At 36.0% G+C, this 12,235-nt stretch overlaps 1 protein-coding gene across 5 annotated transcripts in view; it reads left to right on the top strand.

The window, feature by feature from the left end:
* Nucleotides 1–12,235, top strand: part of CACNA2D3 (calcium voltage-gated channel auxiliary subunit alpha2delta 3) — a 386,651-nt gene that overhangs the window by 76,043 nt on the left and 298,373 nt on the right. For all 5 annotated transcript variants that reach the window (XR_005981759.2, XM_002192832.6, XM_072935079.1 and 2 more), the window contains exon 3: nucleotides 7,394–7,510. Coding sequence is in view for 4 of the 5 variants with exons in the window: in XM_002192832.6 (XP_002192868.2) it covers nucleotides 7,394–7,510 (117 nt within the window). In the remaining variant the exon portion in view is untranslated. The remainder of the gene's footprint in view (nucleotides 1–7,393; nucleotides 7,511–12,235) is intronic.

The raw sequence follows: 12,235 nt of genomic DNA, 5'->3' as shown, positions 1-12,235 counted from the left end.
TTTATTTATTAGATGTTATAATTTATGCATCCCCAATGTGACTGCCTTTCTAAAATTGTATTTATGATGAGAAGTAAAATTGTAAAATGAAAATTGTATTTATGATGTGGTAGAGTAGCTTTTGTCTTCCTCTCCTAGCTCAGCCGTTTTAACCATGGTTGTATTGAAGACCCTTCCAATTAATGCTCGTTACATGGTATTTTCAGTTATATAGTTGCTATATATGTTTATATATAGGTAGACATAAACATATCCAGTTGTGGAAGGTTCAAGGAGACACCTTGTGTGGCATTTCACAGATGGGGCAGAGCAATGTTGCTAAATCAGGAGTTGGGTTGTTTGGTTTTGATGATCATTCAGCTTAATGCTTTAATGGATTTGGTTTTGTGGCATTTACATATAGCCATGAGGTAAAAATAGGTCAGAAGTAAATATCTTTGTAAAGATTAAATATGCTGGGGGTACAGTGCCCTTGAAGTGATTTCAATGTGTAAAGTTATTTTGCAAGGAAAGCAGTAACTATCCTTGTCAAGTCTGCTGATAATGGCAAATTTCTCAGGACAGCTGATCTTTGGCTATAACACACCAGGAACAGCACTGAGTAGCTAATCACAGTAAAGTAGTATGCAAGAAATATTCCAATATTTTGTTTTAAAAGTGTATTTTGTGAAGTAACCAAACTGGACATTGAGGCAACAGGAGTTCCTCAGACACCAGTGTGTGTGAGAGTCAAATCCAATGGGCTAATCCAGAGCTCCTAGGATTTGTTTGATGAAGTGAGCAAGAATTTCTCTGCAGAAAATGAGTGTGCCATCACACTGGGCATTGCTGATGGATTTCATCAACACAAAGAGGTTCAGGAAAGGTTAATAGGAGTGTGTAATGTGGTGTAACACAAACTCTCAATTACTAAGGAGTTCTCTAATGTCAAGGTGAGGAGAAGTGTGCTGATGTGATTCATCTTGCCACACAGATCAAAAGGAAGTTAACAAAGCTGACTGTGGCTTATTGAGCAGGGCATTGGAAGAATAACCAAGAAAGCTTGTTCTCTTTGTAGTTCTGAGCTGTTGTGTAGTGTTGGGTACATCACTGGATTTAAGAATAGCCCAATATACTCTTCTACCTGGAGATTTTGATAGATACATACTTTATAAGGTCTTTAATATTTTACCAACTCTGAACTAAAATTTTGCTCAACAACAAAATAAAAGAACCATAGTTGTTTATTTTGTTAAAGTTGCTCCACTGAATGAATACATTTTAGGATCAGGAGGACCAGATAGCAGCATAACAGTGGCATTCTAACAAAACCAGCCCACCACGGGGTCAGTGTGATAAGGGGAAAATACAAAATCTTGTAGGAATAAGAGATTCACAGATGAGTCTGTCGGAGGAGTGCACCATCTGTATTTGATATCTCTGCTGTGCCTGTGCCATCTGAGTACCCTTCTGCTCAGTGGAAAAGCTCAGCCTCCCCCTCACATGCGCATGTGATGCTGGAGAAGGGTTTTTATTTGGCTTCCAGTCGGGTTTATTCCAGCAGTGCATACATGGTTAGTGACCCCTCAGCTCTAATGAGGCATTCAGAGGCTGTGCTGGATAATTTTAAATCTCCTGGGAGTTGCTCTACCATCTCCCACATGCAGAAGGGATGTGTGCTATATGGTAGAGCAGTGCAAGAGCTCATGCCAAATAAGGTTGGAATTGTCACTGGTTTTGTCCCATCAATTTGAAGATGGATATTGTCTTATAAAATGTTGTGATAAATTTTCCAGATGAAGAGTAATTTATATTTATTTTGATTCAAAGCCCAAAGCCATGTTTTGTTATAGTCCCTGCTCTGTGCATAGGCTTTTTCAATTTCAACAGAACTGTTAATGGGGTAAGACAGCAACTAATGAGACATTTTGAGTTTGCTCCATGTATATGGCAGGTTTTGGGTTCTATAATTTAGGAAGCCCATAAATCCAAAACCTATATAAAGTGCAAAGAGGAAGAGGTGTTTTTAAAACACTTGAATACATGACAATAAAAAAAAATTGTGCTGTTGTGCAAGGAAAAAAAAAGTATAAAATTTGTTATACATTAAGAGGAGCAAAGAAAAATGAAGGGATGTAATGTTAGATTGCAATGAAGAATAGATTATTGAAAGAAAAATTAATTTCTTTATGCATAGAAAAGTAGTTTGTTATCAGCCTTCTGATCTCTACAATTTAAAAGAATTTGACATAAAAATTCAAGGCTATTTCAGCTAGGAAAGTCAACTTCAGTGATAAATTCATGCATTAAGGGGTAAAGAATACGGTCAGGTCTGAGGCATAACTTTTGACTCTGTAACTAAAGAAACCGCTTCAACAGCTGCAAATCTATCAGCTGCAAGCTTTTTGCAGCCTTTCAGTCTCATTAATTACATCTGATTGTTGGGATATCTCAAATATAGAATCAAAATAATTCTAATAAGTTTATTAACTCCTGTGGCCCTTCAGTCCAGCACTGGCTCTCTGAAGGGAGTCAGTGTTAGGGCTTGCATGGCAGAGGGAGTGAAGCAAATTTAAACAGCTCAAGCACTGCATAGCACAGCCTTTCTGCTGGGCCAGAGATATTAATTGAAATCAAAAGTTGGTGATTTAATCAAAAGTGTATGTTTCTGCAATCTCTCTTTACATTCACAATGTTGAGGCTTGAACATCTGAAAGTGGTTTTTTGAAAATGGCGTGGAGTAAACACACACTTAATTTTTTCATGGAAACAATGGATAGATTGGATATTTGATCTGCCATTTGCGTGCTGGTTCTGCTTTTTCATTATAAAACATAAAATGTATATATGCACATATAGTTTTAACATGCCTGTTACAAAATCTCTCAACCAGCAACATTTGTGAAGTGTGTGCAGTAGAGCTACGAATGCACCTCAGAGGCAACTAACAGCTCCAAATGGGCAGCACAGAGAGATGACTTTTAGAGTATTATTGCAAGATTCCTGTCGAATTCCTTTCTTTAATCAGGATGGTAGTGGTATTTACTGGCTCTGAAAATCCCAGGGAGTGGGAAGAATTTTCATCATAAATGGGTAGTGTTCTGCAGATGTACAAAGAAACCAGAGCCCTTTTGAAAGACTGAGACTAAGGATGGTGTACACACATGTAAGTAACTTGAAATATTTTTGTTTACAGCACAAAGGTGAATATCTTGATTTTGATAAGACTTGATAGAAGTAGATACAAATAGGAGCACAAAGACCATGTTTCTCTTTAGAATAAAAAAAATGGGGAAAAAATTTGTGCTGTAGCCAACAGTCTTGCTTCAGGAGTGGACTTATTTTCCTGACTTGGTCACTCAAACTCTGTGGGTTTTGCTGTGGTTTAACTTTGTTTTGGTTTTGCTTGTTTGGGGGGATTATTTGCTATTTTTTTGTTCTTGGTTTGTGTGTGTTTGTGTTGTTCTTTCAGTGCCAAGTATTTAGATTGCATTAAACACTTCTGATCTGAGTTTTGTACAGATAGCTTTTTGGTTTGTTATTTCTAGATGATCATTTACCAAGGAAAAAACCCCCACACCTAAACAATGAAAAACATAAAAGCATTAAGGGTTCTGACAGTGAAATACTGTCTGTCTTTCCCCGGTGCTTATGTGAAATGATCTGGCAAAACAGATACTGAAGAAATAATGTATTTTTTGTGGGCTTTCTCAAATGATAAATGTTCTTGTCTCTCTAGAGAATTTCTTACCAAATGCTGATTTTTGCAAGTCGACAGAATCAGCATTTCAAGTATTTTTTTTTTATCATGCAGCAAATTAGAAGTTGTACCTGCTTCATCTTCTAGACAATTGGAAATTCATTTATCAGAAGAAATTTCCAACTATACCTCTAATATGTCATGCACTTTTTTTAGCAAGTCAATTGTTTTTAGCAAAGTTAGAGCTGTTTTCTCTTTTTTTAATAACAATACACATGTATTATTGCCTATGTTACAAATTATGAGAATTATCAGTATCTCTCAATGAAGTAAAATTAGGGAAGATTGAAAAAGCCTAAGGGTTGAATTTTTTTTTTAAGTAAAACAAAATAACAACTTTGTCATCAGCTTCATTATTTTTACAGAGAAGGGAAATGGTAATTGAAGGCACTGCTTGTATGAGCACCTTCATAGCAGCAGTACAACAAGGTAGTTTGCAAGTCTGGAGTATAAAGGCGAGCCTGGCCCAAAAGCTTGGTTTTTTCTGCTACTCATTTTGCTTAACTGGAACAATAGTGCCACGCTGATTTCTCAAGATGACATCAAAATATAATAATTTAATTAAAAAAAAAATCAAATTTAATTCAGAAGGACTATGTAATTGCTGTTTTAATTTATTGAAACTTAAACTAAATTTTAATATGTAAAAATTTAGTGATGAGGAAAGGATGAGGGCCCGGAGGTCAGACAACCTCTGCAGTGAAAGGAAGAGAATGCAGTATTAATGATGGCCTTTGTTGTGGTTTTATTGTGGGTGGTTTTTTTTGTTTTGTTCTTTTTTGGGTTTTTTTGGTTTTTTTTTCCCCACTATCCTGTGGTTCAGGTTTCTTGCATTGAGAGTTGCTATAAAATCAGGTTCAGGGTTATATGTGGAATCTAAACCCCAGCATCCTGCAGAATGAGCACCAAGGGCCCAGACACACCCAGGTCAGGCTGGCACCTCTCCCCTCCAGGCACCAGGAGAGAAAAACAGCTGGAAGTTTTTTCCAACCACATAATTTTCCTGTTTTGGAACATTCTGATGATGGCTGATAAAATTATAGAAGTGCTTTTTTTTTAATGGCAGTGGAATTTCAAATATAAAATATGTAATACATAAACCTCTTGGTTGCCAGGGTTTTGCAGACCACGTAAGCTCTCTTAGTTTTGTTGCAAATGTTCTTGAAGGTTTCCAGCAACTAAGTAGAGTTGCAGATCATGCAAAATGTGTGGTCTTTTCAAATAGATCTGAAATAATATCTTCGGTTTCTTCCCATTTATTCTTTTGTGTTGGAACTTGGGCATTTGAATTATGAAAAAATGCATTTATTTACTATGAACTGGCATAATTATAAGATTATAAATTATCAGTTAAGAAATCATTCACATCTCTTTTGAGTGCAAGTTATTTTTAGTGTTCAAAAGCACCAGTTACTCACCATTGAGAAGTGTGGCTTTTTAATGTGCTTTCACAAGAGCCTAATAGACCATGTGGTAGGGTTCTGTGCGCCTAGAAAATGTTGTGGATTTCAACAGCTCCATTCAGTTTTCAGGCAAATGCAGTGAATAATTGCCTGGCTTTCTTCACTCAATGGCAAAGCTTAAATCAATAAATCTGATGACCTGAAAGCTGTCTCTTCAAGTGATGCATTTTAGAACACTTTCTAAAAACCCAAAGGTCAAGTTTAAAGGAAACATTTTTATCAGGAGGTGATATGTTGAACATGAGCTCTGCAGCTGGAAATAAATGATTCAAATTTGTACTTGATTTGTTTTAAATTCTCCAAAGCTTCAAATCCTGTGGGATGTGGACAGACATTGACATCATTAATTAACTGGCAGTGTTTTCAGTTTACTGATCATTTACTGCATTTTATCATGGTGTTTGTTACAATTGTATTTGCCTGTCTTGTCTACTGTGTTCTGATATTTTCTCCAGTGAATAAAAAAAAGTGTATTTTTCTATTTTAGAAAAATCCCTTTTATCTCTAGTAATGGCATAAATGGACTTCAAGAATTGAAATCAGAACTCTGTTGATTTTATCTAAGTGCAGATCAAAGAGGAGAAAAACCCAAATCTCCCTGCCTGCCTTGGGGGAGTAAAATGCAAGGGGTGTGTTTGAGGTTTCTTAGGTTGCTAGATTGCTATTAAGGTCTCAAACTAGAAATTAATGGCAGGTAATAATGTGGAAAAATGAAATTATTGCTGAAATTACATATATTAAAAAATTTCCCATAATATTTACTGAACCTTTGTATTTTTAACTTTGTTCCAAAATTGTCTGCAAATTATGTTTTATTAAATATTGTTACATTATCAAAACATTCACACAAGTTTTTACAGAGAAGTGTAAAGTTTAAAGGAAGTACAAAGTGTCAGTCTATCTTCAAAATTAGTTTTGTTGGGGGAAATGGGTACAACATGTGCAGGCATTCTCTTAACAAAAAAGTCCTTTCTTGCATCACCAGCCAGCACATAACTGGTCCTGGTTTATTCACTGGTTTGAACATTTTATTATTCATCTAGGTGCTTTGAACCACTGTTTTTGTTCACCTTGTTCTCCATTGTCTCTCTGGAGTTCTATAAGAATCATCATTCTGCAGGCAAATTTTAATGATAATTTTTTTTAATTATACCATTTCATTTTATTCACTCGAACACTGTGGGTTGTCCCAGGAGTCTGCTGCAGAGGCTGGGGAGGTATTTTTGGCACACGGGGCTAATGGGCAGGAAGCAGGTGTGCCTCCCTTCTCCCTCCTGTTTCATGGAGGTGCAGGTTTGTGGTCAGGTGAAGGGTTTGCTGATGGGCACTGATCAGTTCAACACAGCTGTGTGTGTTTTAGAGAGAGAGAGGCAAACAATGGCCAGAGTGGAAGCCAGAAGTGCATACAGTACAGGCTGCAGTGGAATAATGTGGGGAAGAAGAATGTTCTCAGCATTAAATTAATTTTAATAATTAATTTTTACAAAGCTTCCTTATAAACACTGATGAGGAAAAAAAGAATTGGTATGCAGAAAATAGAGGATAAAACTTGTTTTGAATATATTTCTAGTGCTTAGGTATTCTGAGAGTTATTCACATTGTGAAATGTGGTAATGCTCATCATGTTGGATAAAGGATGCTTTGGTGCTTGTGTTTGGATGAAGGCTCAAGTTGATGTGCTTTGTTTAGGCTTTTCTTTGCATGAAAAGTTAAGCATGTCTAGATAAGCTTGCAGAGTGAGTACTCCTAATGTAAGTGTTGTATAAAGCTTGTGAAACAGCCATCTACAGGAAGTTCAGATCAGGAGGAGGATTCTAGGTTGCTAAACCATAGGGATTGCCAATCATATCACTGATTTTTGGAGGAGATACAGGGGTTTTTGGTACTTTTCTTTTGGCTCTTGTTTAGTTGTGGGGAAAAGTAATTTAAACATTGTGAAGGAGAGTTATCGTTTTCCTACAGTGCATGAGATAAATATTTTTATTATTTTTTAAATGGACTTCTGGTTCTAATCCAGTTGTTCTCTCCCCATGACAGCATCTTGGCACAAAGCAGCCTGCTGTCATGCAAATAAACATCAGATAAATGAAGAATGTCAGCAAAAGTGTAATATAAAACGAATAATTAGTTGTCAAAATTTCAGCTGGTTCCCTGTGAGTAACTTTTCCCTATTTTTCTTTTCTTCTTCCAGAAATACAAAGAATATGAGAAGGATGTTGCAATAGAAGAAATTGATGGCCTTCAGCTTGTGAAAAAGTTAGCAAAGAATATGGAAGAAATGTTTCATAAGAAGTCTGAAGCCGTACGGGTAAGCAGCAAATCAATCTGCTATTTCCTTCTATGATGTAAAACTAAATAAATAGTTTAGGCTCTGCTCTGGAGGCTGTACTAGCAATTGAAGGTGCTGAAGTGGAAATGCTAAAGCATTCAGAAGTATTTTAGGATCAGTGTTCAAGAGAATATATTTAAATTACTCATGCCATCAATAGATAAATGTAAGAGTGTGCAATGAGATAGGGACTACCAATTTCCAATATGAATTTTCAAAATATCACTTGTGTGCAGTAAAACCTAAGTGCATATGGTTAAAATGTTAGATTTTAACCTATCCAACCAAAGCAGACTTTGTATCAGTGCTCACTATTATAAAAATAGTATTGCAGGAACATATCTGTATTCAATAACTGTTCTTTAGTTCAGAAAAAGATGCAAACACTTCAAATTGTAAACAGTTTAATTGTGGTAAGTACTACATCACTCTCCAGGAAGCTTATTAATGATCACTGAATAACTAGACTACTCTCTGTACGTCTATAAATTTTTGTGCTTTTTTCTTTTTTTTTGTTGTATTTTTCTATCTCGAATCTGATCCTCTTGTAATATCTTTGGTGTCTATTAGACTTACTAGAAAATAAAAATAAAAGTTCAGATTTTTATGTTTTATTATATCAAATAGAAGTTTATTGTAATGTGTGTGGTCTAAAGAGTAAAAAAAAAAAAAATCTTGTTGTAGTTTTCCTTTTGCATTATTCTTTGCTTGAAATTGAGCTGACTGCCTGGAATATTAACTCCTGTGGCATCACCCCGTCAGGAAACTCACAGGACATTATGGTGATGCTGTTTACCATCAGCTGCTCTATTTCAGCCAGACTTAGCTGCTCAGTTGAGGTGAGGATCCTCCTGGCTGCACTGTGGAGCTGGAGGTATCACCCGGGGACAGGGATTCCTTTTGTGTGACTGAGGATACAATTCCACCCTCAGCCGTGTATTGTTTGTTATGGTGCAAAAGGGAGGAAGGAATTTGGCTACATTTAAGAGGTTGAATTTTCAGGGTTGGCAGTGAAGTAAAACATATTTCAGCTTGTAAAACTGAGCTCACTTGGCAGGGAAGCAGAGAAAGACAATAAACATGGAACCCCGCAATGCTATTTTTACAATGTGTTTTTCAGAGGAAAAACTACACTTTAATATGTGTGCAACAGCTTCCAGAAGCCTGAAGAATATTGACTTGGGGAAGGGGGAGGACCCTTTTTCTTGTTTCTTTGCAGAGAAAACTGCTCCCCTGAGATCATAATGTGAACAGAGCATTCTTGGAGCAGCACTTGTTTAGAGTGAGAAGTGACCAGCGAGCTGCGCGCTTGGCTGGTGAGGGAATAGAATTCCATGGGGAGGAGTGCTGGTGGGGAAGAGCAGTTTGTGTCTCAATTAGAGCTTCATAACAAACGTTTAGAACAGGTTTGGTCTCTTCATACAGATGGTGATTTTATCTAAGGGGGGGAAAAAATACAGGATCAATATAGACCACCATGCTCTCAGTAAAAACAAGCCCAAATTCCGTGAAGTCCAACCATGCGTGTAATCTTGAGTGAATGGATTTTAGTGGTGGAAAAAGTGACTGAAATCCAGAGCCTTTTTGGAAGGTTTCCATCTTTGGAAAGGAATCTAAAAATATGGTTTGGACAGGGTCACTTCTTTTAAGAAATGATCTGTTTAGTGTACTTTCCAATTTAGCTCTTAATTTTTGCATAATTATATCAATTGTTCCTTCTTGATGCTAGAGATATAAAGAGTGACCCGTTCTGTTCTGGTAGTAAATAGTGCTTGGTAATTTTCATCCTGAGAAGTACAAAATCCTTTGGTACAATGCAGGTTTTGCATAAATTTTGTCCTTGGTTCATCACAACTAATTTTCCCCTCGTATCTGGGGAGGTGAGATGGGAATTAGAAAACTCCTCTACACTTAAGAGCTCTGTTCCATCCTGGTACTGGATGATCTTATCTCTAAAAGACTTGAATTTTGACATAAGCTTTTGATGGAAACTTGTGCAAGAGTACTGAAATGCAGAATTCAGAGTAATATGTCAGGTATATTGGTGGTGATGTTGGAGGAAGTACTAAATGAATAATACCATACAAAATATCCCTCAGCCTTAAAAATAATGGGGACATGATCATGAGGCTGCAAGTCCAAGGACTCAGAAAATGTGTTCCAATATTAGCCCAAATTGTTACCCTACACCACTGAGCGAATTTGCTTCAAGTACACATCAAAATCTATTGTTGATTAAAATGTTTTATCCAAAAGCATTTTGGGCTAAACATACATCTTCAGGTATTAGCAGATGTAGCACTCTGAAAAATGTTCAAAAATTCATAGCACGTAAAGTGTTTGATTTGTAGAAAAGGCCAAGAAGAATGAGTTTTTGTGGAGGTTTTTTTTTTTTTTTTATGGTTCTGCTTGATGCTTTCAAACATATGAACTTATTTGAAGCTACTAAACACATGTGAACTCTTCTCCCTTCTCCCCCTTAATATTCTGGATGATTTTTTATCTTTCTGTCTCATTGCTTTTCTTAGTGATTCGTTGGTTCAGTGTGATTTTTATCATATTCATTCCCTGTTTGAATTACCCTTCAGTATGCAATTATCCTATCACAGATTGTCCTATTTTTGCTCTGTCAGATACATAAGATAAATGGAAAACTGAAAGTATTAAACCAATTATATAACCTTTTGTCATCTACTTACTGATGGAAAACCTTGCAAGCAACATTTCTCCCCCCGCCTTCTCCCCAGTGTTCACTATTTACCTTGGGTTTAAATCAGTTCAGGGTATTCCTGTTAACCATTTCCTTCCTAATGCTGCTCTGCCTGACTGAATTTCAGGCAGGATGTTTTGTATTTTATTTTGAAGTATTTGTAACATGAATTAAGTTAAAATCCCTGAGCTGTGGTTTTGATTCAATACCACTTGTGCTTCGTTTCTATCTGTGACAAAGGTAAATGGATCCAGTTAATTTTAATATCACAATGCGCGAGATGGGAAAAATCTTACTCCCCACAAGGTGATAGACACAGAAGGGTTTCCTGCACTGTTCAGTGGTTATTTTAGTTTTACAGCCAAACACAAATAACCCCTTTGAGACCTTTGTGTATTCTGCTGTCACTTGAGGTGTTGCTATTTTTCCAGGACTTTTAGTTATTTCACTCATAGGAAGTTTGCTTCATCAATCTTAAAGTTACCTGTGATTTTTTTTGGAATATAATTGTTAGAAGGTTTATGATACTTCAGTGACTTTACTTATTTGGAACTGAATGGGAACAAAGCACTGTGATGTAATGCTCAATACCAAATGACCATGACAACAAACTGGATAGTGAAAAACAGGTGGAGTTAAAATTGTTCATTTGGTGCTTTTACTTTTCCTAGTTATTGGCATATTGGGAAAAAATTGAAGGCTAGATTAAAGAGAAAAATACAGCAAAATGAAAGATAACCAAGTTATTAGGGAATAATTGAAAAGCTGTTATAATAATCTTAGCTTTGTACTAAAATTTTGATGTTCATTAATATTTCCTTGTGAGTAGAGAGGTGCTATAAAAATGATTGTTCATTCACTGCTATGATGGCAAGTCAAGTGTTAAGGATGGTTTTTCTTTAAGGCAACTACACTTGCAGCAGTGAAAAATGCAAATAAGAGGCTTCTTTTTATTAACTTTTCCTACTATAGCTACCTGGTGTTCATTGTGAAGCTGATTCTCATTATAACTGTACTGTGAAAAGTAATTGCTGTTGTACAGTAATTCAATTTCAGTGCATTCATGCATCAGTAAAGCAGCGGGGTTTATCTAGAGAAACCTGGGACTCTAAAGCCTTTTATCATGAAATTCCACATGCAGACAAATGTTCTTCCAAGGAGTAGAATATCAGCATTTACATTTAACAAACATTTGCAATGAAGAGAAATGGATTTTTTTTCCTCTGATGATTTTTACACCAGTCTTTAAGCTTTTTTTGGGTACTATTAGGATGATATGGTTTATGCGCAGCTAAAGTAATGTATGTGTTTGAGATGTTTACTCATAGGCATATGTGGTGTGCACATTTTAGTATGCACATGTATATTTATTTGGGTACAGATCTTTTGCATTTTGGGGTTTATATGTGCCATATAAACAGCTGCAATTTGCTATTGCTTTTCTGCATACATATGTACACATATACATAACAAATATTAAACAGCACATACTGCATTCAGATATTTCCAAGCAAATACCAGTAAATTGGTGTCTGGTCAATAAATGAATTTTTATTTAAAAAATAAAATTTGATGAGTGAAAAAAGAACTTGATTTGATGAGAAAAAGATTGCGGCAAGTAATTCAAAGCTGAGAGTGAAAGAGTGAAAGTTGCTAAGGAGTGCTTCTTCATTCAGAGCACTACAAAAGATTTCCATAGAGTGCATGAAAGCTCAATAAAAAATTCATACTGAATTCTGTAGTCCATAATTAGATCTTTATTTACAATACACCTCCAAATACTTTAAACTTTCCTTGTGTGTACTTGGAATTTAACTTATTTTTAGTGTGTAAATTAGTGGCGAGATGCTTCTTATTCGAGGCAACAGTGAGGAATATTCCAGGTGAATTTTGACCTGATTTTTTTCGAGGTTGTTTTAAATGTGCACTGGCTTGAATACCCATGGTGTATTTTATTGCACTGTATTTTCATTCTGATTTTCTATCACTTTGAT

Source organism: Taeniopygia guttata, chromosome 12 (assembly GCF_048771995.1).
Source record: "Taeniopygia guttata chromosome 12, bTaeGut7.mat, whole genome shotgun sequence".
Taxonomy (NCBI): Eukaryota; Metazoa; Chordata; class Aves; order Passeriformes; family Estrildidae; genus Taeniopygia; species Taeniopygia guttata.
This window is presented reverse-complemented; position numbering and strand designations above follow the sequence as displayed.